Below are 27,761 nucleotides of genomic sequence, written 5' to 3'. Positions count from 1 at the left end.
ATGTTTAGAGATTGGCAAACTATAGCCCATAAGGCCTGTTTTTGTACAGTCAGCAAGCTAAGAATGGTGTTCATATTTTTAAATGTTGTAAAAAAAAATATGTGATAGACTGTGGCCACAAAACCTGAAGTATTTATTATCTGGTCCTTCACAGAGGTTTGCCGACCCCAGATCTAAAGGTTTTTTTTTTTAGCCAGCTTGTCTAAGAATGCCAGTGTATTAAATTAAATTATCTAATGAATATTAGAATAACTCCTAAATACAGTAGTTCTCAAATTTTAGTGTTGCATACATTTTGGATAAAATGAACTTATCAAATAAGTACATACCTATTGTTCTGGTTTAACTAGGTGTTACATTTGGGGAGTGAATAAAAATAAAAATAAAACAAAAATACATGGCTATCAGAAGCCTGTTTAGCCTTTTATAGTTTCAGTGACTGTTTTTGTTTTTTAGGACAATATTTTTATTTCTAGAAGCTCTGTTGGTTCTTTTTCAAATGTGCTTTATTTCTTTAAAGTGGACTTTTTCTCTTCCTATGTTTTATTTATTTTCTAATTTTAATTTTTTATTGAAGTATAGTGATTTATAATGTTTCAGGTGTACAGCAACGTGATTCAGTTTTATATATATATATATGTACATACATATGTATATAATCTTTTTTTTTTTTTTTTTGCCTGTGCCGCGTGGCTTGCAGGATCTTAGTTCCCCAACCAGGGATTGAACCCGTGCCCCTGCAGTAGAGGTGCAGAGTCCTAACCGCTGGACCACCAGGGAATTCCCTATATATATATATATTTTTTTCATATTCTTTTCAATTATAGGTTATTACAGGATATTGAATATAATTCCCTGTGCTATACAGTAGATCTTTGTTTTTTCTCTTCCTGTGTTTTAGATTTTTGCTCTTTATTGTCTTTAATTAGCCTCATTTTAGCATGTTTACTCCAGGAGGTTACTCCTCTGACGTTCTCAGGGGTCTCCTCCCACTGTGTCTGCTCTCAGTCATGGTGGGTGTTTTTTCCCCATGTTCTGCAGTTTTGGAATGTGAATTCCTCTTCAGTAGGAGGACTGTCAGGTAATTTTACAGTTTCTTCCTGGTTCCACAAAAGTGACACAGGCCTGATGTCCTTTCTTATCTGGTTCCTTGGCTGGAGGGTCTCAGTCTTAGTGGAGAGTTTAATGCAAATCACAGACCTCTTAGCACCCGTGATGACAGATGCTCAGGGAAGATGCTTTCTTTGCCCAGAGCCCAGAATGCACATGGTTTTGGTGAGCAGACTTGTTCTAGTTTATTCTTTTATGGAGGCGGCCTTTGAGAGTCCTGCCTTTATTTGAGGCTCTGTGTTTTGTCTCCCTGTTGTGTGTAGCTTGCCCCTCCCTGAGGAGGCATGAGAAGTGTGAAGGAAAGAGCTCACAGCACAGGCCTGAGGCCGCTGACCTCAGAAAGGCCTGCTGCACGGCTGCCCTCGGTGTCTGGGAACTCGGGTTCCAACAAGTTTCTCGCTTCCCTCTGATAGGAAGGCCTCACGGACGCTCAGGTTGCTTGTGCAAACAAGGTGGTCTGTGCTGAGCACCTGCTTTCCTTCTGGGAGTCCGGGTTTTGGTCCATGCAGGCAGAGCTGCCTGCGTGACCGGCCCCCAGTAAGAACCCTGGGCACTGGGTCTCCACGAGCTTCCCTGGGAGATAGCACTTCTCATGTGTTGTCACAGCTTGATGCTGGAAGAATTCAGCTCATCCAAGCTTGAGCCTGGGCTCCTCTGCAAGCGCCTTTTTCCTTTGCTGATTGAGCTCTGTGTCTTTTCCCTGTGAGTCACCAAACCTGGGGATGGTCTTGGGGACCCCAGCACAGGGCCCGGCCCTGCCAGGCACCCATTGAGTCAACTCACTGCTCTGGTTTTGAATCTGCTCGTCACTTTTGCTCTCTGGGGATGACTTAGAAGCTCAGAATTGCATTTACAGGGATAGTTTTCACATTTCATTTAGGATTTCTAGGTGTTTGGCATTAGGAGGGTTTTTAAGCTAATAGCTTTGGCTGGAAACAGAATCTGATTCATTGGTTTATAAAGTAATGCTGGAAACAGTCAAGCGTCACAGTTCAGAGCAGGTGTTTGGTCTAAGAGGGCCCGTCCTTGAGCCCATACTAACCTCTTGAAACTTCGCATCCATCAGATGAGGGATTGCTGGCATGTTGATGTTGTGGCACACGCCTGCACCATGGGGGCACTCGGGGCACCCAGGAATTGTGGCTCTTGATAATCTAGCTGGGTCCCCTACTTGCTAGCAGACGGGCTGTGCCATGTGAGGCCACAGACTCTGCGCTTTTCTCCCGACCCCCAGAGTTCTTTGGGGTGGAGGCTGCTGCTTCCCGTGATGCTCTCCTGTCTTTTCTTGCAAGTCCCCTGCACCTCCAGGGCCTGGTGTTGGTATCTGTCGTCTGTCTGCGACCCATGGTGCTTTCTCTGTCACTCTGTCCAGTCTCCAGTTTTCGTCTTGGTCGCCAGCCTCCACTTCTTTCCCCTTTCTCTGTAGGTGTGTGATCAGATTAAGACCAAGCTCACCTCCCTGAAAGACGTTCCTAACCGAATTGAGTGTCCCCTTATCTACCACCTGGACGTGGGGGCCATGTACCCCAACATCATCTTGACGAACCGCCTGCAGGTGAGAGAGATTCTCACATCAGAATCAAGCTCTTTTGCCCAAACCCTAATTGTTCCCTTCCTATCCCCTCACAGCCCTCTGCCATGGTGGATGAGGCCACCTGTGCTGCCTGTGACTTCAACAAGCCTGGAGCAAACTGCCAGAGGAAGATGTCCTGGCAGTGGAGGGGCGAGTTCAGTGAGTGTCCGCCCTGGGTGGTGCTGCTCAGCAGGGAGCGGTGGCTGGGCCTCTATCACAGACTCTCTTCCCATCACCCCTCCCAGTGCCAGCCAGTCGCAGCGAGTATCATCGGATCCAGCACCAGCTGGAGTCAGAGAAGTTCCCTCCCTTGACCCCAGAGGGCCCAGCCCGGGCCTTTCACGAGCTGTCCCGCGAGGAGCAGGCTAAATACGAGAAGCGGAGGCTGGCAGGTGAGCGGTTGGGCCAGCGCACATCTCCACAGACTGCGTTTTCTCTGACTTTTGAGTCTTCGTTGGGCTGTGTTGGTGTGTCACACCTTGAGGTCAGTCGACCCAGTTGTTGAACTAGATGAGACCACTGTGAACTAGTTCTTCCTATAGGCTTCTTTTTGTCATTTATCCTTCAGTGCATGTTCAGCTACCAAACCCTCCTTCCTGTGGTCTTCACGTGTTCGGTCCATTCATACGGGGCTGCCGTTTCTTTCATATGCTTCACTAGCACACGTCTTTCTGAGTTTTCTGCTCCTTTGCATTAACCTAAAAAGCCACGTTTGTTGGCATCCATTGCCTAGCTTTCTTGGCTGTGTCCAGGAGGCCTGTCTGCTGTGTGGAGTCTCACATGCCCCCCACTCTCAATTGTGCCTCAGATTACTGCCGGAAGGCATACAAGAAAATCCACGTGACCAAGGTGGAAGAACGTCTCACCACCATCTGCCAGCGGGAGAACTCCTTCTATGTGGACACAGTGCGTGCCTTTCGGGACAGGCGCTACGAGTTCAAAGGTCTCCACAAGGTGAGCCTGACCTTTGTGAGGTCGGAACAGAGTCTAGTTTCTGAGGTGAAAATCCTTGCTTGGCGCTGTCTAGATGTGTTACTCCCCACCTCTGGGCTGGTACCTGCATTCAGACAGTAAATGTGCAGTTGTATTTAACTTTGAAGAATTAAGGGCCTGGGGCCTTGCAACTATTCTGAATGATTGCTTTTAAAGTCGTTATCTAGAGCAGGGGGTCAGGAAACTATGGCTGGGCCAGCCATTTTTATAAATAAAGTTTTATTGGAACTGAGCTGCATTTGCCCGCAGCAGGGAGGGAGCAGCAGAAACTGAGGCCTGCACGTGTACAGTACACACCACGTGGCCCTTTACTTAGCCGACCTCTGACCAGGAGGAGTGAGGGGAGTGTTTTTTACTGACATGTTTGATCCAGTAGGATTAAGGGAAATACATAGAAATACGTAGCAATACCTCAGTTGTAATATCAACAAGCAATTGTGTTCTATTTAAGCAAATCATTTTTTTCTGAGAGACCTTCCTTCACTGCTAGACTCAGTGAGTCATCTCACCCTGCCTTGATAGACTGTTATCATTGTGCTTTATTATTATCATTTTTAACTTTTTTGGTTTTTTATTATGATAAAATATACACAACATGAAATCTAACATTTTAAAGTGTATAGTTTACAGGCATTTAGCAAATTCACATTGTTGTGCAGGTATCACCACCATTCCTCTCCAGAACTCTTCATCTTGCAAAAATGAAACTCTACTACCTTAACAATAATCCTCCAATCTGTATCTTCTGTGGACTTTGGTGACTCTAGGGACCTCATATAAGTGGAGTCCCACAGGATTTGTCCTTCTGTGACTAGGTTATTTCTCTTAGCCTAATGTCGTCAAGGTTCGTTCATGTTGTAGCTTATGTCAGAATTTCCTTTTTAAGGCTGAATAATATTCCATTGTATGGACATAACACATTTTGTTTATCCAGTCATCCATCGCTGGACAGTTGGGTTGCTTCCATGTTTTAGGTATTGTGAATATTTCTGCTGTGAATTATTCACCCCTCGTGTAGAGGCATCTCTTTGAGATCCTGCTTGCAGTTCTTTTGGGTATATACCCAGAAGTGGAATTGCTGAATCATATGGTAATTGTATTTTTTTTCTTAAAGGAGAAAAATTTTATTTTACTTTTAAATTTTTAATTAATTTATTTGGTTGTGCTGGGTCTTAGTTGAGGCTCGCTGGCTCCTTAGTTGCGGCATGCGTGTGGGATCTAGTTCCCTGACCAGGGATCGAACCCGGGCCCCCTGTGTTGGGAGTGTGGAATCGTAACCACTGGACCACCAGGGAAGTCCTGGTAATTGTATTTTTAATCTTTTGAGGAACCACCATACCTTCTCACTTTATTTTAATTAAACTATTGAGTTACTTGTTCATCTGTCTGCCTCATCAGAGTGCCGAAAGTGTAGTGACTGTCTGTCTTGTTCTTTAGAGTCTAACATATTACCTGGCACATAGTAGGCACTCAATAAATGTCTTAATTTTTTTTGTTCTTTAATACCAAACTTTTAAAAAAATTTCTTCTCACATTGGACGAGGAATTTGCTGAAATATTTATGGCCTTCTTTGCATTGCTTTATCAGTTGCTTTTACTAGGGACCTCCTGAGTAGCTCTTGTTTCCCTAGTTAATAAGACACAGATGGGCCTGGCTTCTTGTCCTAGGGTACGTCAGGACGGCCATTTGCATCACGGAAGCTGGCAGTGCGGTGTCGCCAGCCCCCCACAGTTCCTGTTAGCTGAGACTCGCTTCATCTCGATGGAGCAGGGGGAGCTAAGCTGCCAAACGCCAGCCTCACAGCTGCTGGGGGCTGAGCTGTCCATCGGCCTCTTTGAGGCTCAGCGTCCCGGGAGGTACAGCCCGTGTGGACACGAGGCCCAGGTGTCACCGTGTTGAGCCTCCCACCCCGACCCCGGCTGGCACCGGGCGTTCCGGGGGTCCTGCGTGCCCCCTCCCCACCCCCTCAGCACTAACAACCTGACGTCTTCCCGTGTGATACAAATCCTGGAAAGCCTTTCATTCACTCAGCACGTTTACTGAGTGCCTGTTATGTGCCCGACACTCTTCTAGGTACTGAAAAGGTATCAGCTGGGGGAGTAAAGGTGAAATGTTCTGAGATGGAAGGAGAATGTCCGGTGTTTGACCACTGTGACAGCACGTAGCCTAGCAAACGGAAAGAAATGCTGCTCAGGCAGGAAGTGAGTTCATACGCCCCCGAGCGTCCTTGTCTGTCACCCTCCCTGGTGGCTGTGTCTACTTTGTTGAGGTAACATTGACGTGGGATAAATCTGACCCTTTCAGGTGGGCAGTTGTATGGATTTTGACAAACGCATACAGCTGTGTAACCACCACCAAAGTGAGGAGAGCATCTCCTTTGCAGCCAGTTACAGTAGCACACAGTCCTGGTTAGCAGTGCGGCGTCCGTCTTCCACCGCTTGGTCTGGTGTCTGGTAAACAGTTGTTTGTTCATAAGTATTGGCTAAGGGGTAAATTGTTACTCTAAGATGTCTCCTCTAATGCCGTGCACCTTGCTTTCAGTCAGTGGTTTGTGAGTTACGTAGTTTGAGAGACCCTGTCACTCAGCTTGTCCAGTCTATTAATAAGAGAGTAAATGGAATAACAGGACTTGGACTGGGAGCCCCTGGGCCTCTAGTGGAACGAAACCCCTGCCTCTGTCACTGGTCTTCAGACGTGGATTTCATCCCCTTCTCCAGTTAGCGGCCAGGTTCTGGGTTCCGTCCCAGGAGGCTGAAGTTGCCCCAAGTCTGAGGTGTCCAAGTGAGTTGTTGCTGTCAGAGTATTTTCTCCTAGTCCTTAGTCTCACAAAAAATAAAAATGTAATGTCGATATAGTCCTTTGTGTTCAGAACTCCTTTCAGGATATCTGTCTTACATGGGGCAGTTCGAGATTGAAGGTGATTCTGGATTGGTGAGAACCAAGCGTGCCAACCCTATGAGGAACAAGTTGATGTTGTTTCCATGTTAAGTTTCTCGGGTGTAATAATAGCATTGAGGTTACGTAGGAGAATGTTCTTGTTCCTGGAAATGGTATGCTGAAGTATGTAGGGGGCTCCGGTCATGAGAGCTACATCTTTCCATTGTTTGTGCCAATAGAGAGAGAGAGAATGGAATAAAGGAAATATGGCAAAAAATATCAACAGTGGCCCCTCTTGCATATGGTCTTCACTCTACTTTTTTTCAAGTTTCCTATAGACTGGAAATTTGCAACATAGTAAACCTTGCGCCACTGGCCATAGAGAATGTGAGCTGGAAGAGTGGGGGGTGATCAGCCTGTGCAGGTCTCAGGTGTGGAGAAAGAAGCTCTCCGTGCCGGTCTCAGGTGTGGAGAAAGAAGCTCTCTGCGGCTGTGGAGGTGGGAGAGGCAGCGGAAGCAAAGCGCTGCAGGAACATGGAGGTCCTGTACGACTCCCTGCAGCTGGCTCACAAGTGCATCCTCAACTCCTTCTACGGCTACGTCATGCGCAAGGGGTAGGCTCCTGCCCGGGTGCCTGGTGGGGCCGATGGGGCTAGCGGACGAGGGGAGGAGCTGAGATGCGTGGGGCCCATGGGCACGAGTGAGAGGCGAGAGGCAGGGCCGCAGTTCAAGGAATGTGGGAGAGCAGGTTGGGTAGGGGTGGAGGTCACGCTGACTCAGAGGATCCTGGGCGTCAAGGGGGTCAGTACTGCTGGACATGTTCTTCTGAGCATCCTGGGCTGCAGACAGCGGTGTGGTAGTTTCTGGCATACGACTAGTGACGGGTGTAAATAAAGCCTTCTGAGAAGTCGAGAAAGCCAGGAGCGGGTGTCCTAAAGCCCCATGGAGACTGTGCCCGGGGTCGGGGGCCAAAGGGAGATGAGGCAAGGTGGGGCCTGTGTCCATTGGACTGACAACCAGGTGGGTGGGGGCCTCGGGAGAGCAGGTGATCGAAGGTGAGGCCTAGCCCCTGTGGTTGGAGACTGGGAGGGTCAGCATGGCGGCCTGGAGAAGGGGGAAGGTGGTGATGGGGCCAAGGACTGGTCTGAGGGGGAGAGGCCTTGATTATCTGTTGCTGCTTTTTAATGGCAGAGAGGGAGGGGCTGAGAGCAGGGCTAGAACGGGAGCAGAGTTCCCTGGGGCAGGAGGGCCTGGCCTCAGGTCGCTTGACACCTCTGAGACCTGGTGTGAACACTGAGCCAGGTGGGCTGGTGTTTTCCCTGAGAAGTCAGGGGAGGAGAGTGGGCTTTGGGAGAACGGAGAAGGCATGAGACGGTGCTGGGGAGAGTGGGAGGGGACTCATGGACACACGGCCGTCTGGCTGGTATTGAGAGTCCTGCTTAGCTGAGGTTGTGAGCTGTTGCAGTGGCAGCATGCTGCATCCTTCCAGAACTTTCCTGAGCAGAGCCCTGCGCCTTGAAGTAGAAGCAGAGGAGTGTCCTCAGCACAGAGCTAAATTCCACCTTAGTTCTTCCCTGCTTCAGACGTCCCCTCCTCCCAGCCCCAACTCTAGCGACCCTCTAGAGGGAGCCCCTCCCACCCCTCTGCTGTGACTGTCCCTCCCAGGGCCCGCTGGTACTCCATGGAGATGGCTGGCATCGTCTGCTTCACGGGGGCCAACATTATCACCCAGGCGCGGGAGCTGATTGAGCAGATCGGGTGAGTGCTGCACTTGGTCAGCTGCTGAGGCTGGGTGGGGCACGGCCTGGTAGGGGAGGCCGGATGGCTGGGGGAGAGACGGGACAAGTTGGTGAAGACAGAGCTGGAGATGGGCAGGTGTTTCGTTCTGTGGGTTCATGACCAGGAGGAGCCTTGTCCACCGTCAGGACTTGGCGTGGGGTTCTTGCTCTGTAGGCATCGATGTCCACCATCCATGTGGCCTCATGTCTCTGTTTCCCTGAAGGAGGCCCTTAGAGCTGGACACAGACGGAATATGGTGTGTCCTGCCCAACAGCTTCCCCGAAAACTTTGTCATCAAGACGACCAGTGTGAAAAAGCCCAAGGTGACCATCTCCTACCCTGGGGCTATGTTAAACATCATGGTCAAGGTGAGCCTGCGTCTCCAGTGAGGGACTACCGTCTGGGCTTGGCTTCCCCGTGCCGCCGCTCCGACGGGGATTTGGGAAAGGGGGCTGGGCTGGCTGTCACACTGGCATGCTCCCCTTCCTGACTTCAGGCCACTCCGTCTCCAACCTTCAGATTGTTTTTCTGTAGCCTGAGCATCTGTCCAGAAAGTGCTATGCTCAAAAGTTACCTGAGTCTACATTCTCCTTCAGCGTAATACCCAGACTGACAGAAAGATTGCAAAAATAGAACAGAGAATTCCTGTATATCCTTCAGCCTGCTTCCCTTAATGTTAAGTAAGATCTTTTATAAAGCGCAGTGTAATTGTCAGAATTAAGAAGTCACCTTGGCACCACACCGTAACTCAACTACAGCTGTATTTGGATTCCCCACTTTTTGCAGGACTGTGCACTGCGTTTGGGCACCCTGTCTCCTTAGTCCCCTCCAGCCCGGCAGCCCCTTGGTCTCTCCGGTCTCTTATGACCAGGACACTTCGATACTGGTCAGGTGCTTTGCTAACTGACCCTTAATTTGAATTTGTCTGTTGTTGTTTGTTATTAGACTGAGGTTATTTGGGTTTTTTGGAGGAACACCCCAGAGGTACATGCCCCGTGTTGGCATTCTGTCAGGGCATGGTGTCGGGACCTGCACTCCTGCTGCCTGCTGGCTTCCCAATGTCGCATTATTGGAGTGAGTCAGTGAGTCCACACTCCCAGGAGGAGTGGCAGAGTCTGGCCACGTAGCAAAGCCACCACTGTAATTAGTAAAGACAGTGGAGGAGATACTTTGAGATTCTGCAGATGTGCCGTTTCGCTTAGCACCTTCGCCCCCTGGTTTTAGCGCTAGCAGTGGTCTCGTTACAGCAGGCATCACTCTGCCCAAGGCGACTCTAGTTCCCTCATTCCTTGAAAATTATTCTTCGGAACCTTCTGTAAGGAAGAGCTGTCACCCTTCTCTCCCACTTATTCCCTTGGTTGTCTCTTTATTGAGTCATTTGTTAGGTCAGTGTGGGTTTGTGCATGTTTGTTCTGTTGGGCCACAACCCAGTTCTGTCCTGGCATGTTTTGTTACTCAGCTTGTTCCCCTTCGGCTGCTGGGGGCTCCGCCATATTCACCCCCGTGTCCTTGAGACATGCCCCGTTCTGGGGTTTGGGTTTGGGTTTTTTTGGAGTACTTTCTTACTTCCTGGGACTACAAGACACTCCAGCCTCATCTTGTATTTCCCCTGTCCCACCCTGGAATCAGCCATTTCCCCAAGGAGCCTGGCTCCCTTTTATTGGAGAGTGGTGTTGGAAACCGAGGTGGGGTGCCGAGGTGTCATGCTGCTCACAGCAGATTGGCTAGGAAGTGTGTGTGTGTGTGTGTGTGTGTGTGTGTGTAGTAACCCTGCACACACGAATGTATGTTTCTCTCTCTCTTTATCTGCATATGTAATTAAAAATATATAACATGAGTCTATTGATATATCCGGCTCCAATCTATTCTCTTTTCCTTATTAGTAGCTCCTTTCTCCTGTTTCTAGTTTTCCTAATGTATTTATTTATTTGTTCAACCGTAGTATTTGTGTAAAGTAGGTTCAGAGCCATGTGTCTGTGTATCTTTTTTTTTTTTAAGTATTTGTTTATTTATTTATTTATGGCTGTGTTGGGTCTTCGTTTCTGTGCGAGGGCTTTCTCTAGTTGTGGCAAGCGGGGGCCACTCTTCATCGCGGTGTGCGGGCCTCTCACTATTGCGGCCTCTCTTGTTGCGGAGCACAGGCTCCAGACACGCAGGCTCAGTAATTGTGGCTCACGGGCCCAACTGCTCCGCAGCATGTGGGATCTTCCCAGACCAGGGCTCGAACCCGTGTCCCCTGCATTGGCAGGCAGATTCTCAACCACTGCACCACCAGGGAAGCCCGCCATGTGTCTGTGAGCAGTAAGCTCACCAGCTGCAGTCGAGTGTTTTGTCTTTAGTCTTACACCACCCTGGCAACACAAGGTTTGCCAAAATTTCTTAAGCCAGCCCTCTGGCAGGGTCCTGTCATGCAGCGATAATGAAGTTAAGCTCGTTTGTCCCAGTCTGCAGGCTCTCTTGGGGTCATCCTAGATCCCAGTTGAATGTTTCTTAATTTGCTTACAGTAAAATTCACTTTTTACAGGGTGCGGTTCTGTGGGTTTTGATTCACACATAGAGGTGTGTGTCCACCACCACAGAGCAACACAGAATAGCCCACAACCCCAGAGGTTCCTGGGTGCTGCGCCTTTGTTGTCAGCCCTTCTCCTTACACCCAAACCTGGCTCCCCAGCATGTCCTTTGTGTGATAGTTTTGCCTTTTCCAGCATGTCCTATGAATGGAAACATGCGTGTAACTTTCTGGACCAAGCAGGATGCACTTCATTTTATCCACGTTGGACATGTGTCAGAACTTGATCCCTTTCTTTTGCCAAGTGGTGTCCATTGTATGGAAGAGCCCCAGCTTGGCTGATCCGTCCACCCCTTGGAGGGCAGCTGGTGGTTTCCAGGTTTGGACGATTACAGGTGAGGCTGACACCCTCTTCACTCTTGCTGTGCAGGAAGGCTTCACCAATGATCAGTACCAGGAGCTGGCTGAGCCTTCCTCACTCACCTATGTCACCCGCTCAGAGAACAGCATCTTTTTTGAGGTTGACGGACCCTACCTTGCCATGATCCTTCCAGCCTCCAAGGAAGAAGGCAAGAAACTGAAGAAGAGGTAGGAATCCCACAGACTTTATGCTTAGGAAAGGGAATGGATAGATTAGGTTTAACAACTCCTCTAGGAAATGGACCAGGAGCCAGGATGGGAACAGACCTCAGTTCTGGTTTTTTGGCCTTTTTGATTCAATTTGGAAAGATGTTATCGACACGGATGCTACCAACTGTGTTCTCCGCCTGTTATATTCTGGTTCTACAGATGGCAGGCCCTTAAGTCATGTTTAGTTTGGAGAAGCATAAACCTCAGGATGGAGAGATGTTTGCTGCTTGCTGGATGCTAGAGGGGAGGGTAAGAAAGAGAAGGAGGAAGGCAGAGGGCGAGGAGAAGCAGCCAGCATCCCAGGCTCTCCTCCTCTGCCATGCTTGCCTGTGTTTCTAGGTATGCCGTATTCAACGAGGATGGTTCCCTGGCTGAGCTCAAGGGCTTCGAGGTCAAACGCCGTGGGGAGCTGCAGCTGATTAAAATCTTCCAGTCCTCAGTATTCGAGGCCTTCCTTAAAGGCAGCACCCTAGAGGAGGTGTATGGCTCTGTTGCCAAGGTGGCTGATTACTGGCTGGATGTGCTGTACAGCAAGGTAAGGCCACCCTCCTCACCTGGCTCTGAGGGTCCTGCAGTCAGAGAGGGTCCTGGTGAGCAAGGTGACAGGTGAACTCTAGGCTAATAATTCTGATGGAATCCCACGACTTCCTTAGTTCCAAGGACTCTCAGAATCCCCCCTTAACTTCAATATCCAGTGACAGAATTCTGTGAAGGAAACAAATAGCATGATAATGAACGAGTTGTAAGCTGTTGGTCCTCAGATAGGCCCCTTGGACTCCTCATCGCTGAAGAAAGCTGCTGGCTCCTCAGTTGGTCCAGCTGCTGTCCAGCTGGCCCGTGCCTCTTCTCCCTCCTGGTTCCTCCTTTCCCCATCTTTCTTCTCCTTTTAGGAGAAAAATCAATTCTCTGTCTTTTCTCTTTTTCTGCAGTCTTCGTGCTAATAGCTCAATAAACGTCTCTTGATGTTTTTCTGCACAGTTTAATAAAACAGAAGGTACGGTTTTGCGTGTGGTGTAAGTGTTGCTGTACGCTGGTATGAGACAGCCCTATTACACTGCTGCCTTCAGCTCGTCAGGCTAGAGAAACGCAGACTCTCACCTGGAGGAAAGTCTCGGGTAGCCTTACGGTGCTGCTCCCTGCCTTCTGCATGACATTTTGCCCATTGCCTCTTTCTCCAGGCAGCTAACATGCCTGATTCTGAGCTGTTCGAGCTGATCTCTGAGAACCGTTCCATGTCTCGGAAGCTGGAAGATTATGGGGAGCAGAAGTCTACGTCCATCAGCACGGCCAAGCGCCTGGCTGAGTTCCTGGGAGATCAGATGGTGAAGGATGCAGGGCTGAGCTGCCGCTACATCATCTCCCGGAAGCCTGAGGGGTCTCCGGTCACAGAGAGGTAAGGGTTTACGGTATTAAGGAAGGAATTCCTTAAGGGTCTCATATGCTCACATTGAAAACCTGCATCTGTTGTGGAACCTCTCTCCTTCCATAGAGAGATGAGCTTCCTTAAACAGTACAGGGAGGGATTTCCCTGGTGGTCTAGTGGTTAAGAATCTGCCTTCCAGTGCAGGGGACGCGGGTTCGATCCCTGGTCGAGGAACTAAGATCCCACATGCCGTGGGGCAACTAAGCCCACACGCTGCAGCTACTGAGCCCGTGCGCTGTAGAGCCTGCGCGCCACAACAAAAGATCCCCTGTGCCTCAACTAAGACCTGATGCAGCCAAAAATAAATAAATATTTAAAACAAAAAACAGTGCAGGGATAGTCAGGATTTAGAAGAGGGAGGAACTGGGCCTCGGACCCCCTGCAGATCAGATGACAGGAAGGCTTTCTGGGGCCCTGGTGGGACCCCTGAGAGGGCGTGGTGAGCCCGTCCACCTGGAGCCCAGAGAATCTGGATTCTTGGGGGACCAGACTGAGAGCACCCTCTCAGTCAGGCAAGGGGGGGTGGGGATGTCTTGGAGGGTCTGCTGCGCTGGGCCCCATCACAAGGTCCATTTCAGGTTTAGGACAGGACTCCAGATCACTCACACCCCCGAGGAGACTGATGCTGCACTTTTCGAGTTGGGATGATTGAATCACAGCTACATGTTACATCGCTGATAGAGCAAGAAAAGCAGACTGCAGGGTGACACATACAGTGTACTTCCACCTGTTTAAGTTTACACACATAGAAAGTACTCTTATTTTTTTATGGGTTCACAAAATAGTTCTATAAAGCATGCATGGGATTGATAAACACCAAGAAAAATATTGTGTTTACTTCTATATGAGGAGGGTCAGGAGAGCTACAATGGGGACTTCATCGTCATCTTTATTTTTTCATCCATGAAATAAAAATGGCAGGGCCAGTTTGATAGGACTAGGTGGTGGGTGCACAGGTGTCTGTTGTATTCTTTCTAAGTTTCTTCATGATATTTCACAATAACAAATACTTCCTCTAATGAAAGAAAGAGGGGTAGTGACAGTTGCCCTATTGCTTTGTTAATGATGTGAAAACTGGCTTCATTTTCAGGTGAACAGGTGGGCTCTCTAATATTTTACCCAATGAATAACAGTTTTTTAAGTGTTTAATTACATACATGCACATGAATGTATAATTTATGTAAGGACACTCATAAATAGCTCTGTTAACAGTGGCCAAACACAGACCAGGTGGCCAATGGTAGGGGACTGTACATTAAACCGTGGTATTTTAATATGATGAAGTATTGTTTGGCTATTAAGTATGATAGACATCAGGTATAGGTATAGTTTATACAAATAACTACAATAAATAAAAACAGGTTACAAAGTAGGTCATAATAACTTATTTCCATGTAGAATATGTATGTACTTGATAAGTGCCATGACCGGGTTTAGGGAGATTTTCACACTGGTGAGTTTTGTGTCTCTTCTCGCCCAGGGCCATTCCACTCGCCATTTTCCAGGCAGAGCCCACGGTGAGGAAACACTTTCTCCGGAAATGGCTTAAGAGTTCTTCCCTTCAAGACTTTGATATTCGGACAGTGAGTGCTGGTTTTTTCCTACTCTCAGAAGTTTAGGAGGAAAACTAGACAGGGCAGAGTATCCCTGACTCAGGTCTCCTTTTTGTCTGGAGACTTCACTCTTGATTTCCTCCTTTCTGTTATGTAATGAATGAGGAAATAGTTACATTTTAGGGCAAAACTGGAGAAGCTTAATGCTGGGGAGGCCCTTTAAACTGTGCTCTTGGATGGACTACGGCTTGGGGTCTGGCACAGGGTTCTAGTGCTGGCTCGGCCCCCTACTAGCTCTGATCCTGGGAGAGTCGTGTACCCTCTCCACTTCAGTTTCCTCCTCTGCGAAATGGGACCTTTTCTCTTAGAATTTCTAAGCGGGTTAAATAAGACACGCGAAGCATGCTGCTGCTGCTGCTTTTCTCTCATACGCCCGGTTGTCGCTGGCTTCCTGCGTGCTCAGGTTCTGGACTGGGACTACTACATCGAGCGGCTGGGCAGCGCCATCCAGAAGATCATCACGATCCCCGCGGCTCTGCAGCAGGTGAGCTTGGGAACTGGTGCAGCAGGCCCAGTGTGACCTGAAGGCCGCAGAAACCTGGGCCTGGCCCAGACTAACAGCCTCAGACAGGTGATCGATGTCTCCTTCATGTAGGTGAAGAACCCAGTACCACGTGTCAAGCACCCTGACTGGCTGCACAGAAAACTGCTGGAGAAGAATGATGTCTACAAGCAGAAGAAGATCAGTGAGCTCTTCGTCCTTGAGGGCAAGAGACAGGTGATGGGGCCTGGCCCAGGGCAACAGAGGCTGTGACAGTTGGTGCTGGGCAGTGTCCCATGGGCACACAGGGCACCAAAGTCTCCACACTGCTGTCCATAATTTTGGATGCTTCCTTCCATTCAAGCATTTACAATGTTTTTTTTCTTTCCAAAAATGTACACATTGATACTTTATCCTTTAATTCCTCCCAATGTTCTTCTTTTGAGATAAGAAACGTTGTGAATCATCAGTTTAGGGTGAAGAACTCTTACGTGTAAATGGAGGGTGTACTAATTAGACTCAGTAACTTGGAATGCATCACTATACCTTGAGACCTCAGTTGTCTAAACTGTAAAAAAAAAATCTGTTAGAAACTCTAAAAATTACTGAAGACAGTGTAATGAAAAGCATAGCTAAAATCAGAAGAGCAAGAAGAAAATTCTGAGGTGCTGAAAATGAAAAGTGAGCTTTAAACCAGAGCAGTATACAAACTCACCTGCTAAAAACCAGATTCTCAGATTGAATTTTTACAGTCTAACTTTATCTTATTTATAAGAGCTATGCTTAAAAGGGCTCAAAATGATTAAAAGGATGAAAAAACATATATATCAGGTAAATATTAACCAAAACAAAGCTGATGTAGCTATATTAATGTCAGACAAAAATATTTAGGCCAAAAAGTATTAGTAGGGATAAGGATGGTATTAAATAATACTGAAAGTCACAATTCACTAGAAATATATAACAATTCTAATAGTTTAGTTTCAAATTAAATAATGTAAAAATTACCTAAGTAGAAGAAATTGACATCTAATGAGTTTGGGATTTTAACACATCTCTCTCAATTGATAGATCGAGCAGACCAAAAACTAGTAAAAATGTGCACGGTTGGAATGACACAATTGCTAACTAGATTTAGTAGCTAACTAGATTTAGTTAACAAATAGAACCTTGCACCCAGTAATTAAAGAATACACATTCTTTTCAAGAACACCCAAAATAAGACTGTCTGTATGCTGCAAAGTGCATTGCAACAGATTCCAAATAATTTATATACAGACCATATTGTTTGGAAACTAAAAAGAAATACAGTTATAAGTAACTCATGGATCAAAGAAGTCACAATGGAAATTAGAAATACTTACTGAATGAAAATACTATCAAAATTTGTAGTATGCAGCTAAAGAGGACTACAAATAACACATAATCTATTTAAATGCATATAATAGAAAAGAAAAACCAGTAGAAAATTAAGTAAGCTTGTAGCTGAAAAATTCGAAAACAGTAGAGTAAACCAAGAAAGTAGAAAGAAAGAAGTTATAAAGGCAAGAGCAGCAATGAATGAACAAACAGTAAAACCGAAACCTTGATCTTTGAAAAGACTTACGAAATAGACAAATCTTTGTCAAGATAGGTATTTCAGGTTTTGTTTTAATGAAAACAGATTATCATTGCAGATATAATAAAGCCTGAAAATAAATAAATAAGTAGTTACCTTTCCTAAACAATTGGAAAACTTAGATGGAATGGATAGTATCCTAGAAGAATTATTCAAATTAACCTAAGAAAACATAGAAGAACTGAATAGAACTTTAACCATTAAAAAATGAATCATAATTAGAAAGAAACAAACACTGGACCCAAATGGTTTCTCAGAGGGATTTTACCGAACTTTTTAAACAAATTATTCCAGAGAATAAAAAAAGAGGGTCCTTAGCTCATTTGGTAATCTTGATAACACTTGTTACCTTGGTAACAAACTGACAGGCCAGGAAAAGGAAGGAGTGTTATAGGCCATTGGCAGTTACAAACGACAGGTACAAAAATAGTAACAAACTAAATATTGCACTGTATAAAACAGTAACATTGTGTACAAGTAGGGCTTATGCAAGGAATGGCAGGTGTTAACTTTAGAAATCTGCTAAGTCAGTTAATTTTAGGAAAAATCTGTTCATCATCATCAAAAGAGAAGACTTATGGGATCATTTCCAATAGAGGCAAGAAAGAACATTTGATAAACTGTAATGTCTGTTCATGATAAAACTTTGAGCAGGCAAAATCATAAAAGATGAGATGTTTCTCTGATAAAGTCTGTCGGAACTAAACAGCACACATCGTATTTAATGGCACGTTAGAGTCATTAAAGTTGAGGAACAGGAAACGGATGCCTGTTACCATCACTTCTATTCAAAATTGTTTGGAAGTCCTGGCCAGCATAATTCAACAAGGAAAAGAAGTTAAATTTTAAGGATAGAAAGGCATAAAACTCATCATTTGCAGGTGATATAATTGTTAACACAGAAAATGTAAGGAAACCCAGGAATTGTTTTAACTAATAAGACATTTCAGCAAGATCATTAGATACAAAGCTGATATATAAAAATCTGTAGCTTTATCTTATACTAGAAACAATTAGGATTTTTAAAAATTTTTGTTTATTTTTGGCTGTGTTGGGTCTTTGTTGCTGTGCGCAGGCTTTCTTTAGTTGCAGCGAGCGGGGGCTACTCTTCATTGCAGTGTGTGGGCTTCTCATTGCAGTGGCTTCTCTTGTTGCAGAACATGGGCTCTAGGCGTGCGGTCTTCAGTAGTTGTGGCATGTGGGCTCAGTAGTTGTGGCTCTCAGACTCTAGAGTGCAGGCTCAGTAGTTGTGGCACATGGGCTTAGTTGCTCTGTGGCATGTGGGATCTTCCCAGACCAGGGCTCAAACCCGTGTCCCCTGCATTGGCAGGCGGATCCTTAACCGCTGTGCCACCAGGGAAGGCCGGCATGCAGGATCTTAATTCCCCAACCAGGTATTGAACCTGCGCCCCCTGCAGTGGAAGGCGGATTCTTAACCACTGGACCACCAGGGAAGTCCTGCAAAAAGTTTTTTGATGGAACTTGAAAGTCTAATCCTAAAATACATATGAAGAACAAATATAAGAAAAACAAAAACAATTTTGAAGATTAACAAGAGGAAGCTTGTCTTAGTATGTAACAAGACACACAAGAAAGTCTTATTAAGGCAAGACCATACAGCAGTAGCACTAACAGGGACCCTAGAAACAGATCCAAATACATATGGGAGCTTGGTCTATCACAGAGGTAGCGTTATACATTATTAAGGAGAACAGAGTGCTTATTCAATAAATGATACTGGGGGAAACGTTTTTTCATATTTCAAGAGGTAAGTAGCTATCTCACACTGAGTATGAAAACAAATTCCAAATACAGATCTAAATTGCAAAAGAAAACAACTGTTTAGAAAAAAACACAGGAGGCTATCTTTATGATGCTGAGGTAGAAAGAGCTTCTTAAGGCATGCATAAAAAACAGATCACAAAGGGAAAGACAGATAAATTCAATTAATTAAAATGTAAATTTTCTGTAGTCTGAAACAAGAATGGCAGAACGTTGGTATTTATTGAATCTGAGTTATAAGAACATGGGTATTCATTACTTTTGTAATTTTTATAATAAAAAGTAAAAAAAACACACACTTTTATAGCACAGAAGTCACCATAGACAAGTCATAATTGAAAGAAGATAATCGGAATGTACGGAAGTTAGAAATGGTCCATAAGCATGTATATTATTTTTCTGTTGCTATGTAGCAAGTAATCCGAGAACATAGCAGCTTAAATAACACAGGTGTTTTTTTTGTTTTTTGTTTTTTGGCTGCGCCGGGTCTTCGTTGCTGCGTACGGGCTTTTTCTAGTCGCGTCGAGTGAGGGCTACTCTTCGTTGCAGTGTGCAGGCTTCTCATTGCAGTGGCTTCTCTTGTTGCGGCACGCAGGCCCCAGAGCGCGTGGGTTTCAGTAGTGGTTGCAGTGCGCCGGCTCTAAAGCACACAGGCTCAGTAGTTGCAGCTCGCGGGCTCTAGAGCTCAGGCTCAGTAGTTGTGGCTCACGGGCTCACGGGCTCTAGAGCGCAGGCTCAGTAGTTGTGGCGCACGGGCTTAGTTGCCCTGCAGCATGTGTGATCTTCCTGGACTAGGAATTGAACCCATGTCCTCTGCATTGGCAGGTGGATTCTTAACCACTGCGCCACCAGGGAAGTCCCACAGGTGTGTTATTATCTTGCACTTCTGTGGCCTGTGGTTCTGGAATCTGGGGACAGCTTATCAAGGTCCCCTGGCTCAGGGTCTCCCACAGACTACACTCAGGTGTCATCGGGACTGTGGTCTCATCTGAAGGCTTCCCCAGCAACTGGGGAAGGAGGTGCTTCACTCTGGTAGCTGGTGGCAGGATTCACTAGTGGAGCCGTCCTCATTTCCTTGCTCCATGGACCTCTCCAGAGGGCAGCTCACAGCCTGGCAGCTGACTTCAGAGCAAGCATTGGATAAGAGCCAGATAGAGTGCCAGCAGTTCAGAGGTCACTGTATTTTATAATCTAATCTCAGAATGACATCCTGTCACTTTCGTTGTAATCTGTTCACTAGAGGCAGGTCACTGGGTCCAGCCCACACTCAGGAGGGAGTCATACAGGGGCATGAACAGCTGGAGGTGGGGTCATCAGGGCCATTTTAGAAGACTGACTGCCCCAGGGTCAACCCCACTGTCAGGTAAATGAAAAATGAAATATTTAGATACCACGTCACACCAAAAAATGAGTATGGTGACACCAACTATTAGCACACGTGGGGAAATAGCTTATCTGTGTTTCTGGTGGGAGTGTGAACACAAGGTCTTCAGGCAGCATGTGGAGGGATGGTTGTTGACAAACCCAGTTTCTAGTTCTGAAAGAGTAGAAATTAACCATTCTTCATTTTAGAATGTCATGGATAGGTAAGCTGATTTATTTGCATAATGGAATATCCTACAGTTAGAATGAATGGACAATGTCTACATGTATCAATAGGGATCAATTTCAAAAATATGTTATTGAGTAAAACAAGTTGCAGTAGGATGTGTACCGTGTGTCTCTGTTCATATAAAACTGCAGCTTAAAGTAACGGTATATGGGTTTATAGGTACGGAATAAAAGTTCAAAATGTGTGGGGAGTGGTAGGCACTGCGCTTGGCTGGGAGGGAGAAACAGGGGGCCTTGACCTATTCTTTGCAGTATTTTATTTCTTATGAAGAGGAGAGAGTTCTGGAGCAAGCACAGAAAAATGTAAACATTCACTTCATAATGGTGGTACCTGAGTGACATTTTCTGTCTGACCTTTTCACTCTTAAAAGTTTAAAAATAGATTAGTCTGTAAATGAATATGTTTACATACAAGTATTTTACCTTATTCAGAGGTGCACTTATGGTGGATTTCTAGAGAGAGCTGTTCTAAGGCTCCTTTGGATCTTTGCAGGTGGGCGTGGCGCAAGCTTCAGAAGGTGCCCAGAGCCTCAGCGCCCCCGACATGGAGGACTTCGGCCTTGTGAAGCCGCTCCGCTCGGCAGTGCCCATTGCCACCAAGAGGAGGCGTAGCCGCTGGGAGAGCCAGGAGGAGTCGCAGGACCTGGAGCTGACGGTGCCCTGGCAGGAGATCTTGGGGCAGCCTCCGGGGCTTGGAACCACCCAGGCAAGAATCCTCAGGGGGAGGGAGCAGGGACGCTGGTCAGGTCTGACCTGTGATGAGCTGTCTCCCTGCAGGGTCTGGGCCCTGAACTGGGGCTTGACCCCTGAGCAGATGGGCAAGATGTACCCAGTTGTTACAGAGTGCTTGGGGGCTGCGAGGGTTAGTTGCTGTGGAAGGGTGTTTCTGTTTCACTCGTGCTCAGCTGTATTTCCCACCTCCTCCTCTTGACCTATCCCAGGAAGAGTGGCTGGTCTGGCTCCAGTTCCACAAGAAGAAGTGGCAGCTACAAGCTCGACAGCGCCTTGCTCACAAGAAGAGGCGGCGTCTGGAGGGGGCAGAAGGTGCACCGAGGCCTGGGACCATCCGAGAGGGGCCCTCCACAGGGCTGGGGGGCTTCTTTCGAAGAACTGCTCGCAGCATTCTGGACCTTCCGTGGCAGATTGTGCAAGTGCGGACAGCTATCAGTGGGAGGACGGGGCACCCCTGAGGGCAGGAGCACGGCTTATGGGAAGGAAGGGGTATCTGGACGGCTCACGATCCTGGGGACCTGGTCTGGAATGGAGCAGGACGGGCAGGGCTTCACCTTTGTGCCTCTGTGATGGGGCCTGGTGCTGGAGGCCACCTGGGAGATGGCCTGCCCACAAGCATTGAGTGCCTTCTGTGACACGGTGAGACACGCACTGTTGTGTGACCTGTGTTTCCCTTCAGATCAGCGAGACCAGCCAGGCCGGCTTGTTCAGGCTGTGGGCTGTCATCAGCAGTGACCTGTATTGCATCAAGCTGAATATTCCCCGGGTATTCTACGTGAACCAGCGGGTGGCCAAAGCGGAGGAGGGCCCTTCCTATCGGAAGGTACGGGGGGGCAGCTGTGTTGCTGATCACTGAGGTCAGCTGTCTGCTCAGCCTCTGAGGGTGTCTCCACTGTGGAGGAGGCCACGTAAAGGCCTAGTGGGCTTTGTGGCCTTGAGCGAGGTGTTCTGGAGCCTCCGTCCCTGAGAACCTTCCTGGGATGCTGTAAAAACTGATGGAAACGATGCTGTGAAGCGCCAGGTGAATGCTCAGCGACGGAAGCTGTGGGTGTCTGTCCTTGCTGCGCCGTCCTCTTGCATCTGACGCCCACGCGGCAGGGAGAGGCCCGGGGGCCGTCAGTCAGAGGCTGCAGGCTCCGTCTCCACCGGCTCTTCGGCTGTCGGCAGCTTCACTGGGGCCTCATTCGTAGGCCATACAGGCCACGCAGCTAAAGTGTACGAGTCATTGGCTTTTAGTGTATTCACAGAGTTATGCAGCCATCGCCACAGTCCATCTTAGTACGTTTTCACCACCCCCAAAGAAACCCCGGGCCCCTTAGCAGTCTGTCCCCTCTCCCAGCCCTCAGTAAGCACGGGTCCACATTCTACCTCTAGATTAGCCTCTTGTGGACGTTTCACATACATGGAATCCTACAGCCGGTGGTCCTCCTCTCAGCTGTGGTGTCTTCAGAGGCCGAGCTCCCAGTTAGCTCCACCCAGAGCTCATTCACTGAGCAAATGAGCACGTTTCTTGGTTGGGTGCTTAGGAACCGATTAACAGGTTGATGTCTAGTTGAGGAGATGAGATTTGAGTATTGGTAACTGGCAACTAGACAGGAGGCTTCTGGAGAAGGTGAAACTCGATTCCGACCAGAAGATTCAGCAGAATGTGGATCTAGAAAGAGGACAGGGAGGGTGCTGGGCAGCAGAGAACAGATGGTCTGGAATTCCGTAGCTTTCTTGGATGTGATATGATGTGAGTTTGCAGGAGAACATCCTTCCTTGTAGGATATCTTTCCCCTTGGGCACCCCTCTCCTGCTCCCTCCTCGCCAGGATTCCCACACTCTCTGGCTGCAGCTCCTTTCCTAGTCTTCTGTCCAGGAAAACATGGCTTCTCTCGTGGTTTTTGCTTCCTGCACCCTTAAGGTTAAACCCAGGAGAGAAAAGAGGAAAATAAAGCGGGAACACCTGCCCCTCACAGTCTGGGAGCTTGTCTGCTTTTTAGAAGCCTCAGGCAGCTTCTTGAAGTCATGCCCAGACCTTTTCGTTTTACTCATTGGGAGGGATGGGCTGTAGGGGTTTACTCCATGGTTGTGGGCCCCAGAGGTTCTAGGCCTGTTTAAACGATGCATGTCTGTAAGAGTGTGTGCACATGTGTTTGCCTGTGCATTGTAGCACACATTACCACTTAGTTGTGGGGTGAGGTCATCGCCATATTGTGTCACCAGGTGAATCGGGTCCTTCCTCGCTCCAACGTGGTCTACAATCTCTATGAGTACTCGGTGCCAGAGGACATGTACCAAGAGCACATCAACGAGATCAACACTGAGCTGGCGGCACCGGACATCGAGGGCGTGTACGAGACTCAGGTAACTGTTTTCCCAGCTGCACTGTGCAAGGATCTATCCGGACGGAATAGAGGGAAACAAACCCCACAGAGGCATGGACAGGCTAGCAGCATCGGCTGTGGACTCCACGGACACAGTCAATTTCAGCAGCATGTCTGCCGAAGATGACCAGGGGCCTGTGTCCTTCCCCATCAGCGCTCACACCACCCTGTCTGCCCCACTTCCAGGTTCCGTTATTGTTTCGGGCCCTGGTGCAGCTGGGCTGTGTGTGTGTGGTCAATAAACAGTTGGTGAGGCATCACTCAGGCTGGGAAGCAGAAACCTTCGCTCTTGAGCACCTGGAGATGCGCTCTCTGGCCCAGTTCAGCTACCTGGAACCAGGTATGGCACGTGCCAGCCGCCCTTGCTTGGCCCGCCTCCTGCTCATCTCAGGGTGACAGGCCATGTCCTCCTGCAGGGAGCATCCGCCACATCTACCTGTATCACCACGCGCAGGGCCACAAAGCTCTCTTCGGCATCTTCGTGCCCGCACAGCGCAAGGCGTCTGTGTTTGTGTTGGATACCGTGAGTTCCGGGCCAGGCTGTGGGCGAGCCTCGCTGGGGGAGGAGCATATCCCTGGGCACGAAACTCTCACACCCCTGCCCCCACTGCTGCCTTGTTTCCAAAAGCCTTTGCCCAGGAATGAGAAGTGGATCCGCAGAGGTAGCCCGGCCACCCGTGTCCACTCAGGGCTGCCCACCTCCTTCCCCGTGGGGAGAGGCGCCGACCCAGCCCTTGTTTGTCTAGGTGCGAAGCAACCAGATGCCCAGCCTCAGTGCCCTGTACTCAGCCGAGCACAGCCTCCTGCTGGAGAAAGTGGGCCCCGAGCTCCTGCCCCCCAGCAAACACACTTTTGAAGTTCGGGCGGAAACAGACATGAAGGTCATCTGCAGAGCCATCCAGCGCTTCCTGCTGGCCTACAAAGTGCGTGCCGTCGGGGTCCCGCGCCATGGGCGCGCCCTCCCTCCTTCCCTCCCTCCCTCCCCCGGGCTGGGCCCACCTAGCCATTTCCTTCCCCGCGCCCAGGAGGAGCGCCGTGGGCCCACACTCATCGCCGTTCAGTCCAACTGGGAGCTGCAGAGGCTGGCTGGCGAAGTTCCCGTCTTGGAGGAATTCCCGGTCGTGCCTGTCCGTGTGGCTGACAAGGTCAGCTACGGGGTCCTGGATTGGCAGCGCCACGGAGCCCGGCGCATGATCCGGCACTACCTCAACCTGGACACTTGCCTGTCACAGGCCTTCGAGATGAGCAGGTGAGCCGAGTGGAGGGGTGTCCCTGGCCATCTTGATTGTCGCTGGCCTCACGGGTCTCTGGTGGCAAGTCGGCCTTCCCCGCCTCCCCGGTCGTTGTCCCCTCCTGGGGCTGGCTGACCCCGTGCCCCTGCAGGTACTTCCACGTCCCCGTTGGGAATCTGCCAGAGGACATCTCTACCTTTGGCTCCGACCTCTTCTTTGCCCGCCGTCTCCAGCGCCACAACCACCTGCTCTGGCTGTCTTCCACGTCACGCCCTGACCTGGGCGGGAAGGAGGCTGACGACAACCGCCTCGTCATGGAGTTCGATGACCAAGCCCCTGTGGAGATCAACAGTTCAGGCTGTTACTCCACAGGTGGGTGGGTGAGGCGCTCGGGGGCCTGGGCTGCTGTCCCTGCCGCTTGTTGCCATTCTGCACTGGTGGGAACGCGCAGCCCTGTTGGGCCGGGAGCCTGGGAGCCGAGGCTGCAGGGCTCTGCGGGTGTGTGCTCTGCAGTTGGCCGCCCCCAGCAGCAGCAGCAGGGATTTTTCTGAGATAGTGCTTGCTGGGGTCGGGCCCCGCACCCAGGAGGGGTCAGTGCACAAGCGGTGGTGTCTGTGTGCAGTGTGCGTGGAGCTGGACATTCAGAACCTGGCTGTCAACACCATCCTGCAGTCTCACCACGTCAATGACATGGAGGGCGCCGACAGCATGGGCATCAGCTTCGATGTGATCCAGCAGGCCTCCCTGGAGGACATGATCACGGGCAATCAGGCTGCCAGCGCTCCCGCCAGCTACGATGAGACGGCCCTCTGCTCCAGCACCTTCAGGTACCCAGGGGCTTGCGACCCTGAGAACATCACCTGACCTTTTGTTCTTCTTGTGCCCTCTCCTCTCCAAAGGCCGAGCAACAGTTTGGGTTCTAGAAGGAGCAGTAGAAATCCTTTTATCTTCTGTCCTTGTTTCGGAAACTAAGAGCTAAGACAGTGTCACTGGGGCTTCCCTCCGCCTTTCCAGAAACCAGCATAGGGCCAGGCTCCTTCCTCTGCTCATGGGTCTTTTGCTGCCCTCCAGGTATGGGTTGACAGTTCCGGGTGCTGCGTTCTGGCCCCCTTCCTGTGGCCAGAGGCGTGCCTGCAGGAAATCGCCAGTTTACTCGGGGTGCGGGTGTTTATCGAGTATCTGCTGCGGGATGCACAGTGGGTTAAGCCACACAGAAGGGGGTGCGAGTTGCAGTGGTGACACGGGCAGGGAGCACATGTGCTCTCCACAGCCCACCAGGTGATATGACTGTGGCCCGTTGTAGAGATGAGGAAACCGAGGCCCCGTGCTTGCGGTCGTACTGCAGTTGAGGGGAAGGGTTGGTGCTCAGGAGCAAGTCTTGCGACTCAAGAACTGTTTTCTCCAACCGCCACTCCTGTTGCCGTCTCACAGAAGGCGGGCAGAACTGGAGGTAGTGGGCTGCAGGCCGGGGGCCAGAAGGCACGTGGTGTGGTCAGGGCCAAGGGCTGCTGGGCAGAGAAGCGGCCAGCTGTGTCCCGAGAGGTGGCGGCAGCAGAGCCGCCTCGGGGAGGGGATGGCTTCGAGCCATCTGGGGTGACGCAACCAGGGCAGTCGTGGCGAAGCAGATCGTTAGGCCCCTGACTGGCCCAAGGGAGGAGGGCCCTGTAGGTCTCTGTGGTGAGTCTGCTCCTGGTTCTCCCAGCAGGTGAGGTGCCTTCTTGAAGGGCACCCCCCGTCTTCTCAGCTCTGTCCTGGCACCAGCCGTAGGGAAAACTTGAAAAGTTGTGTTGAGTGTGGTGGTGCTGAGGGGTGCAGATGAGTCACGGAGGGCCGAGGAATGGATCTGAACAGTGAGAAGGGAGGGGGCAAAGGTGACAGCAGAACAGGGAAGAGCTGGTGCCAGCAACAGAGGGGGGCGCCCTCTGAACCCCTCCTGCAGGATCCTGAAGAGCATGGTGGTGGGCTGGGTGAAGGAGATCACGCAGTACCGCAACATCTACGCCGACAACCAGGTGATGCACTTCTACCGCTGGCTCCGGTCCCCGTCCTCGCTGCTCCACGACCCCACCCTGCACCGCACGCTGCACAGCATGATGAAGAAGCTCTTCTTGCAGTGAGTGCCGCCCGTGGCCTTCTCCGAGCTGTGCTGACCCCTCAGTCCCCAAACCAGAAAGATGGCAGTCAGCACCTCTGGGATCAAGAGCCCACTTGAACCATAGCGATCAGATGGGTCCCAGGAAGAGCTTAGCTGCCATCGCAGCTTCCAGAGACACGCTGTGCGATGCATAGTCTTTGTTGCTTTTTCGTAAGTCATTGTACACTGTGCTTACTGTTCTGCACCTCGCTTGCCTTCGTTAACAGTAGATCTTAGAGAGCTGTGTGTGGACGTACACGCTAATGGACATTTAGGCTGCTTCCACAACTTTTGCTGTCACAGTGACCAACCATGGAGTGGCCTTGTACATGATGAGGTCACGCAAACATGTCTGTAGAATAGTCTCAAGGAAGTAACGCTGTTGCAGGTCTGATCGATATTATCAGGTAAATCCAGATGGGTGAACACCAATTTGATCAATATTGTCAGAGAGCTCCCTGTAAAGGTCGTACAGTTGATTGTGCTATTAGCGATGATTGGGAATGCATGTCCCCACTCCAAGCCACGCCGCCGTGGTGGGTATTATTGCCAACCAGATGGGATAAAATGCTCTCTTGGTATACCCTTAATATGCAATCCTTATTATGAATGACATTGGACTTCCTTTTCATATCCTTTGCCCATTTTTCTGTAGATTTGGGGGGTTTTTTCCCCTCATTAATTTGTATGAGTTCTTTCTAGATAAAAATTAGCTATTTTTCTGTGATGTGAGTTGCACACTTTTTCCTCAGTCTTTGTCTTTGGTTTTGTTTACAGTAGGGTTTTGCGATGCAGACCTCTTTTGTTCTTTGTTGCTTCTGGGGTCTAAGTATGTTTTCTGCTTCAGGACGATCAGCTTTTTTCTCACAGTGTCTTCTGGTCTTCTCTGGTGTCTTGACCGTTGATTCTGAACTTGGTCTGCAGGCTCATTGCTGAGTTCAAGCGCCTGGGGTCATCAGTCGTCTACGCCAACTTCAACCGCATCATCCTGTGCACCAAGAAGCGGCGGGTGGAGGATGCCCTTGCCTACGTGGAGTACATCACCAACAGGTGTCAGCATTCCTGCACCCTTCGTTCATCTGTGTCTTATCTGATCCATTCACCTGCTGCTGACAGCCTTAACGTGTCTCGTAGCATGGCTCTGTTGGTAACGAATGCTTTCTGCCTTTGGGTATCTGAAAAAGCCTTTATTTCACCTTTGTTTTTGAAGGATATTTTTGCTGGGCATAGAATTGCAGATGGATCTTTTTTGAAAGTCTTTTTTTTCCTCTTTGTGTTTCTTTTTGGATAATTT

The 27,761-nt window shown here is 49.1% G+C and overlaps 1 protein-coding gene across 6 annotated transcripts in view; it reads left to right on the top strand.

Annotated features, from left to right (window-relative positions):
• POLE (DNA polymerase epsilon, catalytic subunit) overlaps positions 1-27,761 on the top strand; it is a 55,363-nt gene that overhangs the window by 15,588 nt on the left and 12,014 nt on the right. For all 6 annotated transcript variants that reach the window (XM_082417165.1, XM_082417163.1, XM_082417164.1 and 3 more), the window contains exons 17-41: positions 2,537-2,665; positions 2,740-2,842; positions 2,929-3,075; positions 3,492-3,637; positions 7,020-7,168; positions 8,220-8,312; positions 8,557-8,701; positions 11,273-11,430; positions 11,812-12,007; positions 12,651-12,865; positions 14,376-14,478; positions 14,912-14,992; positions 15,104-15,226; positions 20,494-20,706; positions 20,942-21,151; positions 21,412-21,555; positions 22,941-23,081; positions 23,288-23,441; positions 23,518-23,624; positions 23,848-24,024; positions 24,127-24,350; positions 24,485-24,705; positions 24,956-25,160; positions 26,273-26,446; positions 27,392-27,517. In XM_082417165.1, the coding sequence (XP_082273291.1) occupies positions 2,537-2,665; positions 2,740-2,842; positions 2,929-3,075; positions 3,492-3,637; positions 7,020-7,168; positions 8,220-8,312; positions 8,557-8,701; positions 11,273-11,430; positions 11,812-12,007; positions 12,651-12,865; positions 14,376-14,478; positions 14,912-14,992; positions 15,104-15,226; positions 20,494-20,706; positions 20,942-21,151; positions 21,412-21,555; positions 22,941-23,081; positions 23,288-23,441; positions 23,518-23,624; positions 23,848-24,024; positions 24,127-24,350; positions 24,485-24,705; positions 24,956-25,160; positions 26,273-26,446; positions 27,392-27,517 (3,884 nt within the window). The remainder of the gene's footprint in view (positions 1-2,536; positions 2,666-2,739; positions 2,843-2,928; positions 3,076-3,491; positions 3,638-7,019; positions 7,169-8,219; positions 8,313-8,556; positions 8,702-11,272; positions 11,431-11,811; positions 12,008-12,650; positions 12,866-14,375; positions 14,479-14,911; positions 14,993-15,103; positions 15,227-20,493; positions 20,707-20,941; positions 21,152-21,411; positions 21,556-22,940; positions 23,082-23,287; positions 23,442-23,517; positions 23,625-23,847; positions 24,025-24,126; positions 24,351-24,484; positions 24,706-24,955; positions 25,161-26,272; positions 26,447-27,391; positions 27,518-27,761) is intronic.

The sequence above is a fragment of the Balaenoptera physalus genome, assembly GCF_965194825.1.
Source record: "Balaenoptera physalus genome assembly, chromosome: 12".
Classification (NCBI taxonomy): Eukaryota; Metazoa; Chordata; class Mammalia; order Artiodactyla; family Balaenopteridae; genus Balaenoptera; species Balaenoptera physalus.
Note: the sequence above shows the minus strand (reverse complement) of the source record. Positions and strands in the feature narration are given on the sequence as shown.